At 35.3% G+C, this 26,549-nt stretch overlaps 1 protein-coding gene across 3 annotated transcripts in view; it reads left to right on the top strand.

The window, feature by feature from the left end:
• The window catches only part of LOC124959450 (suppression of tumorigenicity 18 protein), a 106,589-nt gene that overhangs the window by 68,166 nt on the left and 11,874 nt on the right, over positions 1-26,549 (top strand). For all 3 annotated transcript variants that reach the window (XM_047517909.1, XM_047517911.1, XM_047517912.1), the window contains 8 exons: positions 4,612-4,857; positions 11,990-12,105; positions 16,503-16,565; positions 17,308-17,376; positions 19,784-19,846; positions 19,947-20,027; positions 20,889-21,110; positions 24,231-24,319. In XM_047517909.1, the coding sequence (XP_047373865.1) occupies positions 4,612-4,857; positions 11,990-12,105; positions 16,503-16,565; positions 17,308-17,376; positions 19,784-19,846; positions 19,947-20,027; positions 20,889-21,110; positions 24,231-24,319 (949 nt within the window). The remainder of the gene's footprint in view (positions 1-4,611; positions 4,858-11,989; positions 12,106-16,502; positions 16,566-17,307; positions 17,377-19,783; positions 19,847-19,946; positions 20,028-20,888; positions 21,111-24,230; positions 24,320-26,549) is intronic.

The following is a 26,549-nucleotide window of genomic DNA, read 5'->3' on the forward strand; positions in this document are numbered from 1 at the left end:
CATGAGAGCCTGTGCCAGCCTGAGTCAAATCCACTCCCCATTTTCCTTCCCTCCTCCCACCCTGATCGACAGAGGTAGGAACACGCTTCACAGTCTATCTTTATCCTCAACTCTGCTGCTTGCCAAGCATTCTGTTGTTTGTTTTGGTGTTTTCCCCACCTGTTTAGACAAAATGACATATGCACAGTGTGCCTTAAAAGAAAACAAAAAATTGACACTTGCTTGAAATGTTTAAAGTTCAAAGTCTGTTTTGTGCTTGAACAAGGCCTAGAAATGACATGATGTCGCAGCCCCATTCCTGCTGCCTGTTAACAGGAATAGCCTGGTGGGACACTGGATGGTTACAATCCAAACGCAGTCTTTTCCAGTAACTTAAACATAAGGACAAATTGTACCATACATTGTGAGTGAAATGTGATAAGGGTCTTGGGCCAGGGAGCAAAAGGACTATTCTTATAAGTTCAGGGAAACTAGATACTTAATAACCTAGGGGTATGTCTCTTTTGCTATTCAAAAACCCAGTCAAATCATTATTATCATTAGCCATCATTAATAGAACACCTACGATATGCCAGGCACTGTACATACACACTTTGCCCACATGAATACATTTTAATCCTTCTAGAAACTAATATTCTAGAAGTGAAGTATGTAATATTCTCTAACTTTGCAGAGGAAGAAACAGTACTGTAAAGATACTAGATGATTTTCTTTGACTGGCACAGCTATAATTGTTGGAATTAAAATTTGAATTCTCATCCATGTAGCTTCTTTTTTTAAAGACCTTATGGTATATAGACTGTCAGTCCCCCGAAGAGTTTCATACCATGATTTCAAATGTCAGGCAAAGATTGGGGAAGTGGTTGTAAATTTTATTTAAATGTTATACCTTACATTAGTCATTTCTTCTCTGTACCCCATCATTCTGTTCTGTTAAATATATTTCAAAAGCTTATAAGCTTAATAGTCTTAATGCTTGATTGCCATTGGCTAAGAATAAAATATTTTCATTTCATTTATTTATTAATGAAATAATTATTTATTAAATGAATACTTTGCAAACCTAATTAAGATAGCTTTTAATACAGAATCAGTACTCCCCAAACAAAAAGCACAGAAGCAAGAATGAAAGAACATGAGCTATGAGGGAAAGCTAGGGGCGAATTGCAGCAGAAACCTGAGTGGAGTGACGCTTAGGTTGCACTTCCTTTCTGCCAAGTCAAAAGATGGCAGGTGACCTTTCATGGATTAATAAAAGACTTGCCAAAGAAGGAAAGCAATATGTCTTATTTTATCAATGTTTTGAAAATCAGTAATTTTCATAATCAGAACATTTAGGTGAAATTATAACTTCTTTTACATCAGCATCATATTTGAGTGTATGATTTTTTATTTGTTCTAATTAGTTATACATGCATTTTGATACATCATACATAAATGGAGTATAACTTCTCACTTGTCTGGTTGAACATGGTATGGAGTTACACATGTAATCGTATATGCTCATTGGGTAATACCATCCAATTCATTCTGCTATCATTCCTACCCTCATTGAATGTATAATTTTTAATTGTCAAAGCAAGATAATATTGGCATTTTCCTGGAAAATAATGGAGAAAAACAATTGTAAACTTATCCTCTAAATACAAGTATGATCATTTATGTGTGTTCCCTCTTAGTCTTAAAAAAAAAGTCTCTTTTTCCTAGTTGTAAACATAGCAGGAATGTCATGCTCTTTCCTGTTTTCACTGATATGAAGATTTTTCCATATCACTTGTTACTCAGTCCTCATAATTAACATTTTATTGACCATATAATATGCATCATTTCATTAACCGTATCTCTGTTGAGGTCTGTACTTATTTTGTAGTACAAATAAAGATTATAATCAATAATTCTTTCAGCTTTCAATTTAACAATAATATATACATGTAATTATCAAGTTATCTTTCACTAGAAATTAATAAGCACAAAATAAGTCCCTTTAAGGCAGGAACAATCTGTTTCTCAAGTTTGTTTTTCCCCAAAATATAGTGTCTTGGACATATTAAAGTGCTTTCTCAGTAATTTATTGAATACATAAGAGATAGGTAGTATCACTGAAAAATGGCTGAAATAGATGGCCTTTAATAACTTTTCTAGGTTGGAAAGTATAGCCTAGCCTCAAAAAAAAACCCTTAAAATATAAATGTAAATACTTAATATAAGGATCCCAAATAGCACTTTGAAGAATCAGAATGTCAGGAGTGGAAGGGACAGGACCATATTAGCTGCGGCTCTAGCCCCTTCCCTCCACTGGCCTCTCCCACCTTCCCCCTTTTGTGCTGCCATTTAAAGTTTCAAGCACAGAGAAGTGATGCCTATTGATATTGCTCTGAATAAAAATCCATGCTATAAATGTGTGATCTCCCATCTATGGGCAGAAAGGGGCCCTTAGTGTTACTGTGTGTAATTGTTGAATGCATCTGTGTGCTTACTTAGAGCCCATCTGTACCCCACTCCCCAACGTGCAGCTCACTCTCCGAGTCAAGTCAGGTGCTCAGAGCAGCCGGCTGGGGCACGGGTATACAAAAGCACCTCTTTTAAACATTAGGAGGGATTTTATTTTTCAATCAAACCCTGATTACTCAGTATGTATAATTATAACAATTCCTAGGATTTCTCATATTTTAAAAAAATTACTATTTGGAATTCTTTTTCTGTAAAAACTAAAATATATATGAGTGTTGTCTTGGAATAGTTGTATTTTTCAGAGAGATCAAATCTGCACTATTTATGGGTTTTGCACTATAAAACTCTGCAGCCCAGTCACATGGCTTCTTTTTCCTAAGCCATCTGTCACAGAGGTCTGGAATTTTATGTGAATGTTGGTTGTGCAGTCTTAACCCAAGTTTTTTTTTTTATTTTTTTATGAAAAATGTCAGCAACTACAATATTTAGCATTTTACTTTACGTTGGCCATTAAACTTGATTACTATAGCTCTCTTTCATTGCTATAGTTACATATCAGCTATAAAGCCAAAAATTGTTTTGATGCGTTCCTGGCAGAATACATTGTGAGATCATGGAACGAAGAGAGCACATGGCACTGATATGGTTAATATCTTGGATTTTTGTAACTAAGGTTTATTAATGCTGGTATAAAAACGTATTTGATATTATACAGATGGCATAAGATGTTGTGGTTACTACGTTATTATCCAGGATAAGCTGTACTGTTAAATTCGGGGCTTAAAACTATCACAGGAGATTAAACTGTTTACTAAAAAGGGACAGAAAGATATAGCCAAAGCATCTTAGTACCACATATTAGAAGTGTATTTACCTCCTACAAATATAATGCACCATATCTAGCTGGTGGAATGAGAGATTGAAAATATGAACTTTGCAGGTAAAACAAGCAAATATAAGTGGTGCTTTTATTTTTTCAATCAGGCACAAATGGCTAGTCAAACTAAATGCAGCCCAGGACTCAGTGGCAACTGCTTGGTGGAGAGAGGGCAGAGGTAGGGGGAAGTTAAAATGCATCCCCAGGAAAGTAACTGGTGACCATGGACATTAGCAATCTTGCTAATTCCTAATGCTTTTGCTTTGCCAACCAAAAGGAAAGAGTAAAGAAATTGTCAAGAAGTTAATTGTGAATTGATAGATGATGTTGAATGTACTAGAAAGGTGTTATTTGACCTATTTGGAAAAATGACAAGCATGTTCTTCCAGCTTTGAGGAGTTACTGCATGGCAATGTTTGCAATTCCTGACTCTATACAAGCCCCCCTGTGGTGTGAATCTTGAGGCAGATCCAGAACACATGAGCAGTTTATTGGGACTTGAGCCAAACACAGAATGCAATACTGTTCCTTAAAAAATTGAAAATTGAAAAAACTTGGCAAAAGGTATCACAAGGAGCAATATTAGTTTTAAGTCTCATGTTAAGCATCTGCAAAATAAACATCTTTATCCTGAAGTTACCATTATTAAACCCCAAATAGTCATGCTGTCAGCTGCTACCTGAGGGCCCCCAAGTGTGAAGTCTGGTTACACTGTCTGCCTCTCTCTTCTCACCCGCCATGATTTAACAAAGCTTTCCAGTTCAAATAACCTAGGGTGAAACATTGCTTTCATATTTATATGATATTCCAATAAAGATTCTCTTCCAGCTGGTTATGTTTGCATATTTCTCATGTTACTTTAATATTGTGATGGGGGAGTTGGGAAGTTATATGTGCCTTTTGATGAACACAAATGTTAATGCTTTAAATGATGAATTTGGAATGATAATTCTGTAAACTAGAAAAGAAGATTTAAAGCTAAACTTTAAAAACATATACATATACAAAACAATTTTAGTCAATATACTTAGTATTTGGAACATCTTATTATTTGTATTAAGCTTACTTTATTTAAACCCAGAAACATGAAGCTCACTAATGGAGCTGTTCTTAAAAGTCTGCCTAAGAATTGAACATTACCCAATGCAAATCAGAAAGCTTGATTTAAAAGCAGATATACTTCCATAAAAGCTTACATTTAAAATTATCCCTTAAAAGCCCCACATGGCTCAGCTATAACTGCAAACTGCTTAAATGTTTTTCTGTTTCCTGTTGTGTACCAGGGAGCCGAGATAGAAGTGGATGAAAATGGGACATTGGACTTAAGCATGAAAAAAAATCGAATCCTGGACAAGGCTGCACCCCTAACTTCCTCTAATACTACCATTCCAACACCTTCCTCTTCCCCATTCAAAACAAGCAGCATTCTGGTCAATGCAGCATTCTATCAGGCTCTCTGTGATCAAGAGGGCTGGGACACTCCTATCAACTATAGCAAAACTCATGGGAAGACAGAGGAGGAGAAAGAGGTATTGTTTCAATGTGTCAATCAACAAACTGGAGTCAGAGCATGATTGCAGAGTATTACTAGCTTTTTCCTCCTACATTATAGTTCACATTCCTTTTTCATAATACATAATCCTGTACCTTGATTTAGATTAATCATAATGACTTTAATGACTTTAAATTTCACATGAAATTTATAAATGAACCCAACTTTTCCTTTCATTTGCCTAAAAGAATATTCATTATAGTGGCTCTTATCCCCATGATGGTGACAATTGTCTGCACTGCAAGACTGATTTTATTATCTGTCCCATCACAAAGGGGCAATGCCAGCTCACTAATTCTTTTTGAACCAGAAGGTTGGAGACTAAATCCAATCAAAGAATCTTGGAACCACGTCAAATCTGTTTCTTTGGTTTCATGAAGGAATTGTGTTGGCATGTCTATGTATGGAACCATTGTTTGAGGTATTACATCATAAATGTTGGATGTCTAAATTGTAGCAATCCCAAAGTCAAGGAGTCTTATTTGTGCATTTGGTTTTCTCAGAGGTGGTTTCATCCTGAAAGCCAGACGTTACCTGGCAGGAACCAATTTATCCTTTACTTCTAGAGACTTAATTGCCTAACTTGGCCTGATTCACCGTGAACTACTTAATGTCACTTAAAAGTTTTGACAGAACTCCCATTGTTTAGGCTGTCTATAATTGCAGGTGTGAACCTAATGATCGCAGTAAGTGATTCTATTTTTCTGTTTGTCAGAAAAAATTTTGATGGGATTGTCACTTGACATGTTTAAAGGACTGAAATAGCCAGTCTATGCAGAAGTACACACATTCTTTTTTCAGCTTTCTGAAGTTCACAGACTTGCAGGAGGTGGGGATCTAATTTGATTTTGGCTTTAACATCTCAGAGTGTGAGTCAACATACATAGTAGTGATCACAAATTTGAGCTGTTTCCAAATCCTCCTTCCTTTTCTTATTTCCACCCTCCTTCGTTCCCTTCTTTCTCTCCACACACTTTCACTGGCATCTCCAAGTCCAAACAGTGAGATGGGTCCTGGAGATGCAGCAACACAGGACCCCTTCCACCATGCATGTGCATCTCAGTCACACATGCACTCAGAGTTCAATAGGAGAACTGACCCACGTCCAAAAGCACTGATAAACAGAGTAGCACAGGCAGACGCCCAATGTGGAAAGGTGGAAACAGCTAACCCTGCATGGGATTGTCAGAGATGGATACCCAGAAGAAACCCCACCACCCCAACATGGAAAGATGAAGGGAGTCATACCACAGTAGCTTTTCCTTAGAATGTGCCGTACTGACTTTAGTATTCTGCTGGGTTTTTAAAACTTCACCTAAAGTATGTAATTAATCTATCATAATACAGTAAGTTGAGTACCCCTTATCTGAATTGCTTGAGACCAGAATTGTTTCATATTTTAGAGGTTTTCAGACTTCGGAATGTTTGCATAGACTATTGGTTGAACATCCCTAACCCAAAAATCTGAAATCCAAAATGCTACAAAATCGAAAAAAAGTTTTCAAGTATCGTGTTGGCATGTTGGATTTGGATTTTCAGATTAGGGTTTCTCAAGCTGTATTTTAGAAGATACTTTTATTTAAATAATACATGTTTGATGATACTAAATGTGAAACTGACACCTGCAGAGTACAAGAAGTTTATTTATCTTAAGTGATGATCACAAACTGGATAAGGTGCATCTCTTCTCTAATAACCCACTGCCATCCAGGCTTGTGCAAAAAATCCAACCTTACACTGAACTTCCATCTGTTTATAGACTCTAGAAATCTTTCACCATTCACATGACTTGGTCATGCTGCACCACTTGTCTGAAATGAAAGTATGGAGCATTCTAGGAAGTGGGCAGGTTGCTAGGAGGAACAGTCCTAACAGGTCAAGATTGTTGATTCAAACCCACTACATACAAGTGGGCTTTAGAAAAGGGAGATACTCTCCAATTCACAAAACTGCTTAATCTCCAGCCAGTCAATTGCCAGTAATCATGGCATATGTCACCTGCTGCCCTAAAGGCATACCTCACACTAGCCACCAGATCTGTTTATGTGGGTTGAGTAGAAGTCACTATTATCCATGAAGGACAGTACTTTACAAAGTAACTATAACTGTCTCCCTGTTCTTGCATGAATTATGCAGGGTCAAAATCCCAGATGTTCTAATCTCTGAGAGTACCTCAATGCCATGTGCAAAGTGGCACCTAGGACGTCTGTCCTTTTCTATGTGACTGTGTTGTCAAGGGACCTTGGTCAATGCATGCAGCAGAAAACTTCTGCAGTATTCAAACTCAGTGTCAGAGGGATTCAGTCCTGAGTAGTAATGAAGCAAATTTTCTTCAAGTGGGTTCTCATTTTTGTGTAGAGTATCTTGTACTGTTTAACATTGATTATACTTGTGTGCCCTTAGCCATAAAGTCAACCTTACACCCCTAATATTCTGAATGTCCCCATTATCTCCGTGGCTATCCTTCCCATTACCAAGAAAGTCAAAAATTGAACCTTATAACAAATATTTTATATGTACTTTATGTGTTTCTTGCATAATTCCAAAAAAATCTTGATTCATCTTCACAACTTTAGAGATTCAGCTGGAGAATATTTTTATCTAATGCATATATATTTGTGACAGTCTTTCGTATCCCTGCAAATCCACAAGTTCACAAAAACTGAGAGGAGGGTTTTTTCAGGATTTTTGTTTTGTTTTGTTTTGTTTTTTGAGAGTGACTGACTTCAGGTCTGACAGCAAAGTCTTTTATTGCTGCAATGTTCAATCTGAGTATTTTGAAATCTGGAATTTAGAAGCTATGTTAAAATTCAGTACCACCGACAGTGCCATAGAGGACATTGGAGATTCTAATTTTTGGACTCAAAGTGCTTTCCCTAGGTTTAAGTTAGCAAAATACGTTTTTAAGCTGAATGCTTATTGTCCCAGCTGTCTGCACAGGGAGAGTCATCACTTGAGAAGCTATCGTTGATGGGAGACACACACAAAGTGCTCCTGAATCATTGTTAACCCCCCGGTACAGTTTCTCACCCTTGTTCTGTGTTCTTTTGTGTGTGCCAAGGTAGTCTACTAATGGAGTATTTATCATATCCTGTTCTAAATCTTGAAAATAAAATGTGAAGCTTGACAGATATCATTTTTAAAAAGTAGTTTGTATTCAGTATCCCCACTGAGAGGGTATCAGAAGGATACTATGTGCAACAAGAGTGAAGACAAAGAGTCTTTATATACAGTGTCTCGTTATCCCAATGATCCTGCAAAGCAGGACTGACATCACATTTTTTTAGGGAATAAAAGTGATGCTTGGGGAGTTATAGTTGTTGGACCTTCTTATAGAGAAATTAAGTATTAGGCTTGGAAGGTAAAATAGAGAGAAGGAAAAAAATGCACCAAAAAAAAAAAAAAAAAAAAAGAGAGAGAGAGAGTGAGAGAGAAAGCCTAGGGAATATTACGAAAAACTAGAAAGGAAATTAAAGCCCAAAAATAATGGAGAGATGGTATGTGGCAAGTTGTGGTGGAAGCCCACTGCCACTGATGTTTTCAAGGATGTAAGACCAAAGTCCTCTGACCTAGGAAGGTCTCCGTATGTGTACACAGAAACCAGTTACAACACTGGCTCTTTCTTGTCACTTTCCAGTGAGTTCTCCTGGAATTGCTGCATGTGACCCTGACAATACATCAAGAATGTTTGAAGACCAGAATGTGGTGTGTCCTGCTCCTGCCTGTCCTTCCCTTTACCACTTTGTCACCTCCTCTGTGCCACATACAATATACATACAACATTCACATGACCAGAAATTGAGTGATTATTTCTAATTCATTGTTATCTAGTTCATATGCACAACAGTTGCTTAATTTTGGTGGTAATTTTCAGAAAATATTGTCTATCTCTCTCAGTGAAATAGCCTGTCCAGATGCCCCCTAAAAAAAAAAAATCCTGAATTTGGAAAAAACTCAAAATATCTCGAAAGGAAAGTACTGAGAAATAACTAGGGCTGTCAGTTTCATTCAACTGTCAGTTCTCCAAAGATTTCAGGGCTTAAAATGTTAAAAGTGCCAGATGCTATTATCTGTTATTCATGTTATCATTATGTTCTGGTCTTTACTGAAATCAATATAAACTTCCCATCTGTACATTAAAGAATTTCATTTCACACACATACTCCACACACACATGTACGTGCCATGTTCTCTCTTACACATCTTACACAGGATAAAACTATTATTTTCAAAGTGATATTTTAAATTTTGGGGAAAAATTCTTACGAATGCTATCAATGATTCTACACTAGGTGCTCTTTAGGAATTCATCCAGTATAGAGTGTTTCTGTAACAGAACTAATTTAAGAATTCTTTTAGTGATGACCACATGTATTTGAATATAATTATTCTCTGCAAATTTCCAGTGCTGTAATGTTAAGTAAAGAAAAGGGAAAAAGTCAGTTATTTTACAAATCAATTGCGTACATAAGAAACTAGAGTGTTTTTTTTAAAGTGATGTAATATTTAAAGGATCATCTCCAATAAAAAAAAATCCTTTTAAATCATTACCAAATATTATATCAGATTAAATACCATTCATGATAGCAGGTATAGTGGCACATGCCTGTGATCCCAGCTACTCAGGAAGCTGAGGCAGTTTGTGAGTTTGAGGCCAGTCTTGCCAAGTTAATGAGACCCTGTCCCAAAATAAAAAATAAAAATGGCTGGTGATATAGCTAGTGGTAGAGCAGTCCTGGGTTCAATCCCCAGTATATATATATATACTGGGATATATATATATATATATATATATATATATATATATATATATATATATGCCTTTTAGTCAAATAATTTGCACAATTTTGTAATTTACCTTTTCTTTCAAAATCCTCTACATTCTCTTACCTTCCATAATGTACAAATTCAACCATCAAACAACAATGGAAACATTTATATGTTCCAAATGTACAAGCCTCCTTAGACTTTGTTCTGGACTCCATTATACAGAAAATAATGAAATGACACTATTTGTGCCATTTTTGTGAAAACATCAACATCTAAACAGAAACACTAAAGCTCTTCCACACTGAGACAATATTGAACTTAGCTTTAGCTTTTGGATCTACTTTCAAAAAGCCAAGATACTTCTAAATTACAGTGGAAATTACTACCCAAATGGAATCAGATTGTCCCAAATGGAATGGGTGGTAGAGTGATCAGGTTTAGCCTTTAAAATTAGGAATTACTTTACTTTAGTCTTTTAAACTATAAAATTTTTAAAAGATGAACTTCAGTCATCTGTCTTGCTGAGAATTCCATGGAGGTGACTTTAAAATAGCACTTGTCTTTGCAGCTGGTACACAACTATTTTGAAACATACACTTCTCTTGCCTTTTGAATGTATATTTCTATTAGCTAGCATTTTTTAATTGTAAGATAAAAATTAATTCATTTGAAATCTTCAGAAAATATTATATTTTTAAAGTCCATCTCATTATTTTAAAATTATTTCTGCCTAAATAAATCTTCATTTCTTATGAGTACACTATTATTCCCATGACTAAATGTTTAGGAAAAGAAATGGTAGAGAAATTTTCTCAAATACCAAGGAAAAAGCTAAAGTCAAATATACAGAACATGCTAAAAATAAAACAGTGATATGTCTGTTAATAGTGTAATTGTACATGGTGTCCAATGAATAGTGAGAACTTATAGTACCATTCCATAGATTTGTAGTCTGTTAGTCCATTTAGTTCTTTCTATCTGCAACTCTTCTTTCAATGTGTAACTTGGAAATAAATTTTACAAAATCAACTAGTGTTTTATTTTTCAGTAAAGTAGCATGGAATATCTAACATTGTAAACAATCCGAAGACAGAAATTGTACCAAACAAGGTTGTTTTAATTTGATCTGATAATCATATCACTCGAAATAGTTACCACTGTATTCACATAGCATACTCATGTGTAAAATAATCGAACTGTTACCCAAGTAAAGGAGGAAAGAATTTACATTTGCCTTAGTGATGAGATCAGTGTTCAGAATTTTTCTTTGGTTTAGAAAATGCAGGAATTTGGTTTTACCATTGCTTTTGAATGTAGATTCAGAATCATTAAAATTATATTATGTTGTATCATTTTTATACCCATTAAAAAAATGAAATTTACTTTGAACAACCCAAAATAGTTTGCTCATCCTAAATAGATCAATATTTTCAAGATTTAGAATATTGTTTTCCATATTAATTAATGTGATTTTAATTTTAAATCCAGAAAGTATTATATTTACTGGATATAAGCTTAACAATGAAAGTAAGTTAATTATGTGATTGAGGAAAACCATCACAAGTTTTCTGTGAGATAATATACTACTTGGTAAATGAATGATTTGGAAAGATTATTGACTCTTCCTTATGGGATCAAGATCAATATTAAGCTTTAAAAAAAAAACATGGAAATCAGTAATATCCCACAAGAAATACCACCCAATTATCAAAAGCATTACAAGATACTAACTTAGCAAAAAAGAGAAGAAAAACAAGAAAATCATGTGAAAATAAGAGCAATTATCCAGAAAAATGAAATTAAATGGCTAAACATCATGGTCTTAGCTATTACAGATTTAAACACATAATTTAGATGTTAATTATTTGTATATTGGAATGAGCATTCTGCTAATCTAGACTCCTGTTTTAAACTCTGTGATTCTTTTTTGCAATATTCCTTTCATCTTACTGCTGTTGTGACTGCTATAAAGAACTATGCCTGTGTTCTCTAGGAAGTACTTATTACACAGAAAAAAATTGAAACATACTAATATATTCACTCAATTACATAGTTCAAGAAATGCCTCTATAATTGTATTTGCTAAGATGTGAATTTTTCAAAGATGTTCCCCACCAATTATAATTTTTCACTCTTCGCTTAGGGTAAAGGTCCCTAACAATCAGAACATACCCTTTTATTCATTATCTTACTTATTTCTTATACAAATTCTTTGTAGTATTTTAGCTAAATCTTTTAAGTCACAACTTAAATTTGACTCCAATCACTTCAAATAGAGTTGTCATTTCAGGGTTCCCTAATGACTTTGTCTGTCTCTCTCTCTCTCTTTTTTTTTCCAGAAAGATCCAGTGAACTCTCTGGAAAATTTAGAGGAAAAAAAATTTCCTGGAGAGGTCTCTATACCAAGCCCTAAACCTAAACTCCATGCAAGAGATCTCAAAAAAGAACTAATCACGTAAGTGGTATTCAATGCTGTGCCCTGTAAGATCCTGGAGTTGAGAGACTCTAGTTCATAATTTTTGGCAATCATATCTGGCTTGTCCATTTGACTTTAGGACTCTTAGGGCAGTTGAGATAAGGGTGCTGTTAAAAAAATGGACATGATGTGGTCTTATGCTAAGAGAACTGAAAATCTGTTGATTAAAAAATGAAATGACTTAGAACAATTAGAAATGCAGATATTTTCTCCTGAAGTTCCCAACTTGAGGTTCATTGACCCCAGAGTATCTAAAACTTGACTTCAGGGAATCTGCTAAGCTTACAACACTTGATACAAAATGTTAACTTGGGTAAAGGAATGAATGATTTTCCTTATATTCTCTGAGGAGTGCTTTGACTCAGAAGAGTTTAAAGACCAATTACCCTGATTTGATTATTACACAGTGCAATGCATACATGTATCAAAGCACACATTATACCATACCCTAAATATGTACAGTTTTCAAGTATCAATTAGAAATGAACATAAAATAAATATAAACCAAGGTACCCACAAGAAATACTAGTGAGTGAGTGAATGAAATACAGGAAACTGTTTTCCAAATATAAATGATTAAATACTAATCAACTATGCTCACATATGAATACATTTACAGCTGCCAGTTAATGAGAGTTTCCAGTGAACAGTAACTTTTCCACTTAGGCAACAGGTGCCTATAATCTCTGTTTTATATCTCTTTGCATAAAATACTCAGATTTTTCCATTATAAGTAAATTTAAAAACTTCTCCTGACCCAGGAGACTGTCTACCTGGATTCTCTGTCTATGCTTACTTTTACAACTGAAATTCTCAAGAAAGTTGTGAAGTTTGTGACTCAGTTTCCCTTCTGAATCTTTGCCAGACAGGTTTTTATTTCTACCAAAACCACTGTAAAACCACCATAAAGTCACCATTCTTGTTAAATTCTGCAGGAGGTTTTTATTTCCACCAAAACCACTGTAAAACCACCATAAAGTCACCATTCTTGTTAAATTCTGCAGGAGCTCCCTCACATTTGGATGTCCTTGATCCTCCTGTTCTATCTGACAGCACAGCAAGATGCTACAGAGCTGATCTCACCCTCCTCCAAAGTCTGTAATCTACCATCCTCACTTGACTTCCAGGACTCCTTATCTAGGAACTTTTCTTCCCTCTCACCGTTTTCTCTTCCTAGACTTCAGTGCAGCCCTCTGATGTCTCAGAGCACACCTGGGGTCTCTTCTCTGCTCTGTCTACATTCACTGGAGCTGCCATCTCCAGCTGTGACTTCCAGATTCACATCCTCCAGCCCTCAAGGGCAGGGAGCTTTGTCTTCTCCCTTCCCCTCCAGCTTCCCCCCAGCACACCAGGAAAGCATGCTGCCCCAGGTCCTTGCAGTTGCTGTTCCTCTGCCCAGAATTCTGTCCCTGGGGCTTCTATAGGGCTCATCCTCTGCTCCCTCAGAGGTCTTCTTTCTACTATAGTTCCTTACCTTCCAGACTTGATATGCCTGCTCAGTTTTCTGGATCTTTTCTTTCCAGACATTTCTCATTTCACCTCTGCTCACTATTACCTGCCTCCTCACTAAGAATAAGGCCCCGAGGGCACAGGTGCTATTCCTCAGTTTTTGTTCTCCACTTGGTATCATAACTGTGCATAATATATACTGTGCTGCCTCTTATTTCCAAACTACTTGCACAATGACCTGGGAATACATCTCAAATGTTGGTGCCAAGTACAGAGGCTTTGTACATAGTAGGCTATGTACAATTGAATTATTCCCAGTCCAGCATCAGCTTGTTGTATCAACATGTGAATGACTTTTAAGTAAGTTCAGATTGTGCATTATTTAAGGATTTCATAGGCAATCACTATTGGCTCAAATATTTTGTCCCTGAAGAGTTCAGTATTTACCTGGGACTTGGGGATAGACACTTAATGGATGGTATCAAACATATAGTAACTTAAATTCCATCAAACACTGTTTCTTTCCAAGAGGCCATTTGGTGAGCCATACATAAGAGTCCCATGTGGTCCTATTGCTTATCTTTGGATGGATTTTCTTTCCACACAATATTTTTTTAATGTCTTCAAAAATGGCAAACATTTATTTTTTGAAGGTGGATTGTTGGAAATCACCGGAAGTCATTGCAAACTTAATGTCATACAAGATATTTTTTGTTAAGTGGCACAACTCATGACACACACACATAAACAAAGCTAAATACAAAAAGAGGAAGCATCCCAAAGATTTTGTACAAGTTTTGAATAATTTTTTTAGCATATTCATGAATTCCTAGGAAATCAACTCTCTCAGAGGCCATACAGGGCATATATTTTACAGGCAGAAGGAGTGTTTTGATGCTTATCACTTACTTATATATTATCTATGTTAGCATGTTTTATGGAAGTCTTGCTACTTATAGTGTCACCCTACCTTATTATGTTTAACTTTGTTTCTACCATTAAATTAATTATACTTTAGAAGTTTTTATTTTGTCAACTATTCTTGAATTTGTATACAGTTTGAGTTCCACTTACTAAGGAAATTAACTCATTTTCTGCCTTTAATTTTGATATTTTCATGTGCAAACCTCCCCAGAATATATCACCTAATGGGTATTGGCACATGTTATCATGTAAGATTTTTCACCATAGATTTGGAATTAAATCTAGCTACCAGAATCCTAAACAGAAACATTTCTCGCTAATTATTTCTTTATTTTTTGACATTTATATACCACCAAACATTTTTTACAAAAATTATCAGTTAATTAAGTGCATATTTTATTGCTGTATTTCATAGGCAATGCATAGTTAATTTATCTAAAAATCATTTGTGGCTTCTTTGCCTTTTTGACAATGTTAATGTAATTGAAAAAATAAAATTAAAAATAAAATAAAATAAATGCAATGCTACTGTGGAACACTAGGTGGCGATGCATTCCAAAGTGGAGAGTGAGCAACTGAACCAGATCTCCCACCTTCTCACTGTTCCAGATAAATAATGTTCAGAAGAGAGTTGACTGCATTTAATGGATGAGATGAAGGGCACACACACACACACACACACACACACACACACACACACACACAAATTAATCCCTGTTAGTTTTTCCTTTACTTTTTAACATATATTTTAGCTTCCTAATATCCTATCCAGGAAAAGGAAAGGGTCAGTTTACTCAGCTTGAATCAAGCTCTGAAAGTCTGACATCCCTTTGAGACTTCTAATGCTTGTAGATTCTTTAGATTATATACCTGAAAATTATTGGAAAGTACCACATAGGGGAAAAATACTTAGAAAATGATAATTTAGAAAATATTGGAATGTTGTTAATCTATCTCAGAATATGTCTTCAAATGGTTAAATTCTGTAATCAGTATATATAGGTAAGATCTCACTCTGAGCATGATGTCAGAAAAAATAAGATGTACAAATGATGTAATTGATTTTTTTCTTCAGATTCTTAACACTTCCACAAATAGCACTAAGCAGACTGGGGTTAATCTGCTTACTCCAAATAAGTGACTTTCCAGTAGCATCAGAGGAAATTAAATCACTGAAAACCCAAGGAACCTACTGATTGTGGAAGGAAAACTTTTAAAGATAACTAACTTCTTGCATTATTTTTTAAACACACATAAAAACCCCAGGACATGATTTGAATTAAAGTGAAATTTATGGGTTCAGATCACAGTGAAACACTTTTGGCAGTTATCCTGAGAGTCTGTCTATTCTTGGTCTTGTCATGAATTAGGGATTGTCTTTATTGGGTTACAGCTTTGGGTGAAATTGCTCACAAGCTTTGCCAACTGAACTGTTCCTGTGCTGTCAGAAACTTCCCCATATAAAATATCCACTTACATTTCAGTGAAAGATTTTCTTCTTTTGCTGTCAGTGATTTCTAAAATGTTTATGAAGTTACTAGGTTGCCTGGTTTTAAAAACTCAGAAAAATTCCTGTCTGGAATCTATCATATCATTGGTGCCAGTATTCTTAAAATCTGCTATCAAAATAAAGCATGAATTTACAGTGTTCATTTTTATAGAATTCATATTTTCAAAGAAGTAGAACATCACTGATTGTTGTTGAGTTACAAAATCCCTAGGATATACATGTTAGTATCATGTTCCTACATCATTTGAATCAGAGAGTTGAATATGATGTTGAACACAGATAACTAAGAAAGTAATTCAGCATCCTGTTTTCTTTTAGTGTACTGATTCTTACATAAAAAACAATATAAATCCTTAATTCACTAGCTTCTGTATGTGCCCTATACAATGTTAACTTATCTTGAAGGGAAAAGCCACTTTGTAATCAATCAGATAGGGTAAATGAATCTGTGAAATGCGCTTGACTCTAATGATGTGTTTTTCTGTTGACCCAGCTGTCCAACACCAGGATGTGATGGAAGTGGCCATGTCACAGGAAACTATGCATCTCACCGCAGGTACCTAACAACCTCCTGCACAGTCAGGTTTTCCTCATCTTGCTCTATTGCAATTACTTAACATCATCTGTTCTAACAAGATATTATCTGGATCAGGAAGTGGAGAGTGAGTGAGTTTGGTTTGGGTTTTATTTTGTTTTTCAGAAATAAAATTATGACATACAGGTGTCATGATTCTTGGCACACAAAAAAAATTATTTTCTCATCCAGGTTATAGAAATAGAGTTAGGGTTCATGTCCAGCTTTTTTGGTCCTGTCTAAATCTAAGTGAAGGCAATAGAGTGGCTGGAGTGTGTCTACAGAAGCAGTACCTTCGATCCTGGGCAGATAACGACTTAGAGAGATTAACAGTGCAAAATTTGTTGTTGAATCTTTCTGTTGACCTTCTTTCTGACATGATCTGCTTTCCTTTTGAGCACTAGTTTAAAAGTTTCAGTCATCATGATTTGGTGCTGCAATGAGAAGGGACTTTGTAATCATTGTATCACTGAATTCCAGAGTTGGGGAGTCTCATTGGATTAAAGCCCTTCGTTTGATAAATAGCAAATCTGAGTTCATGAGAAACAGTTGAAATGTTGGCAAACAGACTCATTAGAGTAGGAAAACCAGATTCAAACACAGTTATTTTTTCCCCTCCTGCACTCACCAGTAATTTAACATATATTACAAACTGAGGATGCCCTTTGAGTCAGGTGTGTATATGTCAGTGTGGTGTATATACTTTTTTCTTTCTCCTTTGTAGTGTTTCTGGATGTCCTTTAGCAGACAAGACTCTTAAGTCCCTCATGGCTGCTAACTCTCAGGAGCTTAAGTAAGTGTCAGGAGGCATGACCCTCCTTGCCCTTCGTAGCGCCCCCACCCCCATGGGACCCTCCTTGTTCACTGTCAATGTGATCAATGAGTAGTAAACTGTACCTAACTAAATAATAACAAAGCGACTCTTTCACCAAAAAGTTGGAATAATATTAAGAAGATACTGTAATTTAATTTTCTTGCTTTGAGAGAATTTTATAATAGAGTTTTAAGGAATAATGTAATTATTAAACCAATACTTCTTTTTCTTCTCTTTTCCTTTCTTTTTTATTTTATTTTTTCAGTACTGGGGATTGAACCCAGGAATGTTGTACCACTGACTTACATCTCCCAGTGTTGTTGGGTTTTTTGTTTGTTTTTGTTTGTTTGTTTGTTTTTGAGCCATGGTCTCACTAAGTTGCCAAGGCTGGCCTTGAAATTTCAAACCTTCTGCCTCAGTCTCCTGAGTCACTGGGATTACAGGTGTGCACCACCATGCCCAGAAAACTCTTGTCTGTTAATTTCAGAATTTATTTACTTATGAAGTCAGACTTATGAAGATATGACAAAGCATTTATATCATCTAATTTTTAAGAAAATTTGACATTTTACCTTATGGTTGTTTAAAATCATGCAACAACCTTTCATTTTTGGTTGATAAATACATTTTTAGCTGGTTTCTACATCATCTTTAAGATCTCAAAGTTACTTGTGTATTGATATTTACTGATTGATTTTATTCTTCCTATTTTATCTTCTTTATTCAAAATTTCTCATTTTTCTTTTTATATTTTGTTTTATTACATACATAATGATAAAAATTGTAATACATCTTATAACCTTGATAATGAACCCATATAAAAATTTCAAGTTTTATTAACAGACATAGTAAAGAAAATTATGAAATATACATTTCTCATTTCTCATTTTCAAAGTATTAAGAACAATTTCGTGTGTCAGAACAGATTCTAGAAATCATTTTATTGGACTTCCATTTTTCTAGGTGAAACTAGAAGAATGTTCAGCAGAAATTCATAACAGATTGAAAAGTAGGATGCACTAAAATATTTTAATCACTTCTACATTTGCCACATCTTAATTATAGCTATCAGTTCTCTTAAGTATTTTCTCTAAACATTATTTCAAAAACATGTTGGTAATACTTCGAAAGCGTATACATTGAGAGGTTCTATTATGCTATGCGGTATTTACATTTTTTATTCTGGCATCTAGTAAATACTACCAATAGTTTTTCCATACAAGTTATTTCATTGAACTCTTGTTTAGATATTCAAGGAAAATCCCCCCCAAAAGGATTATTTGGCCCAGGTGTTTTCATAATTGCACTATGCTAATAAAGCAATATTTCACTAAAAAATGTTAATAGAAAAAGTTAAGAATGCAAACCTTTTTTACAATAGAGAATACATATTATCTCTTTAAGTGGTTGATTAAAGACTTGTGCAGGTTTTACCAGTTAGCTGAAAGAGATATGTGTTGATTTTTTTAAATTTCATTGGAAAATAAAAAAGTATTTATTCCCTATCTTGTGCCTCAGAATATGACATTGGAAATTGACATTTCATGAAAGTTCATTGGGATACAATTTAAGAAAAGAGATAGTATTCATGGTTTTCTTTGGATTATTGCTTTTTCTCAAATGGAATTCTTGTTTGCGTGGAGATCTGAAATAATAGAAGATAATCTGTACAAGAACGTTCAGAAAAGCAAATTTTTGTGATGGTCTCTCTGTTTTCATTTCATTGGGGATTTTTTTTTAAAGATGAAAATCCGTATTTATTCTAGCGTATTTTGAAACCTATTCCTAATCAGCGTTTCAAGTAGAAATGGATTCCCTTTCCTCTTTCACCCTTCTCCTTCCTTAATGGTTGATTGTTGATAATAGATAATACTGAACTTGGGTCATGAGGCAAGACGGACCAGGTGTAGGTTATTTAAATTCTCTGGTGATAATATTAATGCTCTGAGTCTCTGGAATTCACATATACCACTGTTGTTCATGTGGAGTTAATGGGTTATCATGACAGGACAGCATATCAGAGAAAATAAATTAATCATAGAACCAATCTGGAAAACACTTCTTCTTACATGAAAGATAAGAGCTTTGCATGGTGTAGACAGAAACCCAGCAGTAAATTGTGGGCTCACATTCAAGTTCTTTTCAATATAAGGTTTAAAAAAAGAAAAACAAGTATATGATAACTAAGCGCTAATGCCATTGTCTACCCAGCATCATTCAGTAGTTTTATCTTAACTTTTTCTTTAAAAATGAATTCTTAGCCAAAAGCTAGTTATATTTAAGCAGAAAGAATCCACCCAAAAGCAGGTCTTTCTGTTCGATTCTATTAGAATGTGTCATAGTCCCCCGCCCACCCCTAACCTGGGGACCATGCTCTGTTTTCCAGGTGTCCAACCCCAGGCTGCGATGGGTCCGGGCATGTGACTGGAAACTATGCTTCCCACAGGAGGTAGGAATGATCCCTTTCTGAGGTGGGAGCATGGGTGTCCACAGTAGGACTGATGAGACCACTTGTTTTTGTGTTGTTCTTTGTTGGTTATATATTTTAGCTTGTCCGGCTGTCCTCGTGCAAGAAAAGGGGGTGTCAAAATGACCCCTACCAAGGAAGAAAAAGAAGACCCTGAACTTAAGTAAGTGCAACATTGGGTCAGCTGTGTCTTGTTGGCCAAATTGGAGGAGCCTTGGTTGGGATGCAATTGAGCATCAACTGAGTCCCCTGCTGAACACCAGGACTACTGAAGCAAGAGTCAGATTGTTTGGAGGTTTGAGAACATTTTCCCATTCAGAACTAAATTTCCATATTTCTTTGACAATGCAAAAGAAATTTTAGTTGTTCTAAAGGAAAGCAGCATTGTGGAAGTTCTATAAAATGACAAATATAGCCACATCTTCTCCTGAGATTTCAATTTTGTGTAAGGTGAAATTGTATCTAAGTTGAATTTCCTCCTCTAAGAAATATGCTAGCAGGTCTTTGACAATACAGTGTAGTTATAGACATTTAAATTGTTTTCTCTTCAAGATTTCTAAATACAATATTTAAATATTTGCAAATCAAAATTCCAGTTTCAGGAGCAATATGCTATATAGCATTGATCAAAGCAGTAAACACATTATAGCTTTGGTCTTTGTTCAGAAACCATATAACTTGTTGTCTTTGTAGTTAGCTCTAGTGCTAAAAAGTACAGGCTTGAACTTGGCTCCACTTCTTATAAAATAGGTGACAAGTCAGCTAAGTTCTATAAGCCTCATTTTCCCCACCTACAAAATAGGATAATAACACTATCCTATTGGTTTTCAGTGAATTTTAAAAGAGATAATGCATGAAAATTGCTTAGATCAGAGCCTGTAGACTATTACTATTAGTACAATGCTGTTTGCTACTGGTGGTAGCCTATTTTAAATGTCTATAATTTCATGAATTTCCTCCAGGATGGTATGGAACTGTTTCTGCCTTTTCCCCAGCTGGTAATGTCTCTCTTGTGTCTCTCTAGATGTCCTGTAATAGGGTGTGATGGCCAAGGTCACATATCAGGTAAATACACATCACACCGCACAGCTTCTGGCTGTCCCCTGGCTGCCAAGAGACAGAAGGAGAATCCTCTCAATGGGGCCCCCCTCTCCTGGAAACTGAACAAGCAAGAGCTGCCCCACTGTCCCTTGCCAGGCTGCAATGGGCTGGGCCATGTAAATAATGTTTTTGTCACCCACAGAAGGTAACATTTGTTTCCTGCCTTTTTGTTCTGTTGTTATTGTGATTGGTTGTCATCTGGGTTGCTTGGGGTTGGTGGGGGTGTGTGGGACCCCTCCTAAATGTCATTAATTACAGCACTTTAGATGTCATAACATTATCATGCTAAATAGATATTTGACTAGTCTGAAAAATAAAAAAAATATTATTTTCTATATTTCTGAAAATTCACTACAGTTTTCGAATGCCCTAGAAACTGTGCACTCGTTTTTTTGTATTCTAAAATATCACATATGCTACTATTTTAAAATGGTTCAGTCTTTTAATGGTTCACTTCAGTTCCAAGTGGTGATATCTACTCTATTATGTTATGTAATTATAAACTTTCACTTTACATATTTATACCATTCCCTCTCTCTCATGGATTGGCTCAATTTCAGGCCAAAATTGTAGTTATTTTGCTGCTAGGAAGATGTGACTCATCTACAGCAGCCAGAAAGAAAATGGCTTAGCAACTGCTAAGTGTACAACAGGATGAAGGGAGATTTAGAAAACCCTTTTATAGTTTCACAATGACTTAATTCCTTTATCACCAAGTGTTGTGTATTTCAACTGAGCCCTTTATTGGACAAGAGCGATCTTAGTCCAGCTTTTTGGTTCGCTTTCTACCTAAAGGAAAAAAGCTAAAAGAATTATGACATATTTCTCCAATCAATGAGTAATGAGTCCTCTTTCTAGTCTTGCGGGCCACTGTGCCCAACGCTAATTGAAAACCCAGTGAAGGTTCGGGAAATCTTTGATGCTTTGTGTATAAGCATTGTACAAATTGAGCAAAGTTGGAGTATCTTGACACTGTTCAGTTTGTTCACTGATAAAAAGCATCAGAAAATGAAGTATTCCAGGAAGTACTTGTTTCAAGGTTGTCATTGAAACCTGCTTACTGAGAAAACTTGAATTTTTATGGGTTTTTTGTTTTTCTGTTTTGTTAATATCTTTCAAATGCAGGCTAAAGTCTACCATAGCTCATCTTGTTTTATTCTGAGTTTGGATCATTATTGTGGAGTCAGGAACAGCTGTCACAAATCAATTGTGCCATTAATTGTGTCACCTTCCATTTTGCTTTAAGAGGGAAGATGAAGATATAGCTTACCTTGCTTTGATATGCCTTAATAGAGTTTCAAATTTGCTCAAAGTCACATAAGCACATTTATTTTTCCTGCCTGTTCATTATGGAGCTCCAAACCCTGAAGGCTATACCACAGACCTGCCAAATTCCACCTTCAAAAGGAGAAAGGAGTTCTAAAATATTTTTCCTGCCTAGTTTTTTTAAAATATTTTCAATATCTTAGAAGATACAGAATAAATATCAAGTGGCATTTTTTAAACCAAAGCCTCACTTTCATAAATATATGCTTCAGTTCTAAGTCATGTGATTATGGATGGATACTTCATTAACATTTTTATAATTCTATATCACCCTAGAAATTTACTACAAGTTATCTAAACAAAATTTATCCTTTAGGAAAGAATGTCAGAGGGCCTCAAAGGACATGCTACTATCCAATATATTACAAACAGACTTACTACAAGCACCACTAAATATGCAGTCGATCAACTAAATATTTATCCCTTTCGTGATCATTTTCTGAGAACACAACGTGTAACAATAAAACAAGACAAACTTGCACATACTCTCCAGAAAAAGAAATAATAAGAAAGCATATTTCAGTCATGATTGACAGTGAGCAGCTTCCAGAATGGAAATTTGTGGTTCCGAGTTCAATTTATGTCTCTCATTATTTTCTTTTCCCCATAAAATAATTTGTCTTTTTATCAAATTTGAGCAAACCACATAACCTTCACTTTATATATGATGTTACCTATACTATTTATTATTATATTTTCATGTTAGTTTTTTTCATATTTCATAGAATATTAATGTAGAATAATTTACTATTCTTTAAAAATATAGTGATTCACATTTATGAAGGGCTTTGCTCCAGAAATATTTTTGTCTACTTTTCACAGTGTTGCAAACTTCAGGTTGAAAATGATTGTTTTATAGATGAATTGTAACCACATTTCTGTGGATGAAAAATATTTTAAGTTACTGGTTAGCATCATTTTTATTTTGATCTAAAAATCATTTCTACAAAGATACAACGGAACTAGAAAAGAATGGCTGCTTGAAACAACGAAATTATCTGATCGTAAATGGTGGAAACAGTTTTTGTTCAATGTTTTCATTATCATATTGGTGCAATTTAAATAAAACAGATGACATTAAAGGAAAGGAGTGTAGCTGAGGAGTGCAACTATTCAATGGGAAGGGTTATAGACACCGCCACAGAATAATAGACCATCTCGGCCAGGACTGCATCTGAATACACTTGCCGCAGCTCCCTTTATTCTCCTTTCAGGGTAGAGGCTTTTTAAATGAAAAAAACAATGTTTTAACAGTTAAAGGGAAAAATCAGAAATTTTCCCATAACCAGACTGATTTTGCCATGGTAAAAGTGGGGAGTTGTTTGACTTGTTCATTTAAGTCATTCTGTAACGATCAGACTATGCTTTCTATAAAAACAAGAACTGGATTCTGCTTTATTTTTCATGGGATTTTGACCAGTTAGAAACCATCATCATTCATAATCTATATGTACAGTTTCATGTTTATGGAAAATAAAGTAGCTACCACTACATCAGTGCACTCACATGAGTACAGCAGAGGAGAACATAATGAATTAAGTTATGATTATGTAGCAGCAATGACTATTTGTACTTTGATTTAAGGGAAAAAAAACCACGTACAACACAAAACGTTTTCCAGGACTGGGGGTGAATCTCAGAGGTAGAGTGCTTACCTGGTTTGCAAGAAGCCCTGGGACCCATCCCCAGCACTGCCAAAAGAAAAAAAAAAAAAATCCACACTTGAGGGTCTTTTGCCTTTGCTTTAATAGATATTTATTGATTATGTTGTACAAAGAGACTATGGGCTATATATAATTAGTGGGCAGACCAAAACCTCAATAGTAAAAAATAAATGATATAAGTAAATAAAACATCAATAGTAGGTAGTGAATAAAACTCTAATTTTTATAAGAAATAATATGTCTTTCACACATTAGTATAAAATCTGTTTCTGCAGCTTATCTGGATGTCCTCTCAATGCACAAGCTATCAAAAAGGGCAAGGTGTCTGAAGAACTAATGACCATCAAGCTGAAAGCCACTGGGGGTAAGTGACCACCTCCACTCAGGTCTAGGTAACCCCCAAGAGGTTCTGCATGTCCAAGTGTGTACTGTATGCGAAGTATAATTTTAGTACATGAAAAGAAAGGTCAAATTTACGTAAAACTATATCAGAGCAACAATTCCTTAGTTTCTCTTACATTATTTACTAATTAACTTACCTTTTCCTGTGCAGGGGATAGAGCCCAGGGCCTCACATGTGCTAGGCAAGCACTCTACTACTGAGCTACACCCCCAGCCTCTCTCTTCCTTTTTAAAAATATCTAACAACAGAGAAAGTCAGGAAATGGTATCCAATGGGTTGACAGGCACACACAGAAGTTGTGACCTTCAGTCTTCATAATTTCATAATGACGGTGCCTCTCTCTCTCTCTCTCTCTCTCTGTGTGTGTGTGTGTGTGTGTGTGTGTGTGTTTCTGATACGTCTTCTACCAAATTTCAGGAAACACAATTTCTAGAGTCTGTATTTGAACACTTAAATATTCTTCTATACTCAAAATATTTTTATAGTGATTCTGGTTGCCTTAGACTTAACAGCTATATCTCTATCTTCATTTCCCTACATGTTTCCCTAGTGTCAATCACTCATCAAAATTAAAATATATAGTTTCTGAGTCCTAATTTGGATCTTCCCGTTTTTCTTTGGTCCTCGAGTGCTTTTCTAAGATTTCTAATCAGCACTGTCTCAGGCCTTCAATGCTTTCCATCAAAGATCTCTAAGGCATCTGAGGAATGATGGCAAGGCAATTATTTTTTTTATTTGATAGTGTCTTTGGCATGTGATTATAATTGAGCTGGAGTCTTTTCTGTGTGTGGGTTTGATAGGGATTGATCCCAGGGCTTCTGATATGTTAAACATGTGCTCTACCATTGAGCTACACGTCCAGCTTAAGCTGAGGACTTTTAACTGTTGTCATTTCATTTCCCTTAAAGCCCTGCTCACTGTTTTTAATGTGAACATGAGGTTTTACATAGAAGGGATACAATATCCACAGGATGAGAGCCTCCCTCTTGGAAGACTCTGGAGCTTCCCACTGCTTCCCTTCACAGTGAGGCCTTCATCTGCTTTATTTAAAGTGAACCCTAAGAAGACGGGACAACACTCACTAGAATAGGAGTAAGTACCCTAGATTTTAGGGACAGGCTTGAGTCCCCTGCTATTTCCAACATCCAGATGGTCAGTAGGGGAGCTTTCCCTAGTACTTTGGATTTCCCTGGAAAGTACTCCCCACCCTCAAAAATCTCAGTACATTTTCAAATTTGGGACAATTTAATGTACTTATTTATATAGCACCTTAATACAACCAGTACTTAACAGATAAGGAGAGCAAAGCTCCAGAAAAAAAAGTTACTTAAAAATTAATTGAAACTATGGTACAGAGGAAAATCAAAGATAAGAAGACAAGATAGACAAAGCCTGAGGATAATAAAAAAATGTGCTACCCAAGCCATTTCACATTCAGTAAATAAGAATCTCAAATCTGACTGACTCTTCTTTTTAGAAGCAAAAGCAAAAGGAGAATGTGATCACTATAAGAAACACACTATAGTAAGTTAATTCAGAGCAAATCTCTCTCAAGAACTGAACGCATGAAGAAATATTTCCTACGAGTCCTTAATATGAGAGTAGTAACACCACCTATTGTCCAAATAGAAATCACAGTGCTGCTTCTAATAAAGATAAAAACAGAACATTAAGCCTGTGGCATCACCAAATTATGATGAAGCCATAAAAAAATAAAAATAAAATTGCAATAAAATATAAGGTGCATATGAGTTTAACCTTGCCTACAGTGTTAAGCTAAACTAGGTAAAAGTCATTCGTGCTATTAGTTGCGTTAGATAATGTTTTAGGAGAATATTGCCAGTTCACACATGGAAGGCCTATGCCAAAAAAGGCTTTACATTTACAAAAAAAGAATTAATTGATATTTGGTTCTCTGTTCATGCCATAATTATTGTCATACTACTCTTTTTAAAAACCACTGATAGTCCTTGATCATCAAATTTAGACATTTATACAAGAAAGAACACTTGCCCTTCTATGCTTTGAAGACACAAATGAATAAAAATTAGAATAGTTGACCCATGCACGTATTCTTGCACTGAATAGATCCTTCTAGCTCTTCCCATGATTCCTTTGTGGATATTAAATCTCCTCAGACCTTTAATGACAAAGGTGGTAAAATTTACATTAACTCATTTTTCCCTAAATA

Source organism: Sciurus carolinensis, chromosome 1 (genome assembly GCF_902686445.1).
Source record: "Sciurus carolinensis chromosome 1, mSciCar1.2, whole genome shotgun sequence".
Taxonomy (NCBI): Eukaryota; Metazoa; Chordata; class Mammalia; order Rodentia; family Sciuridae; genus Sciurus; species Sciurus carolinensis.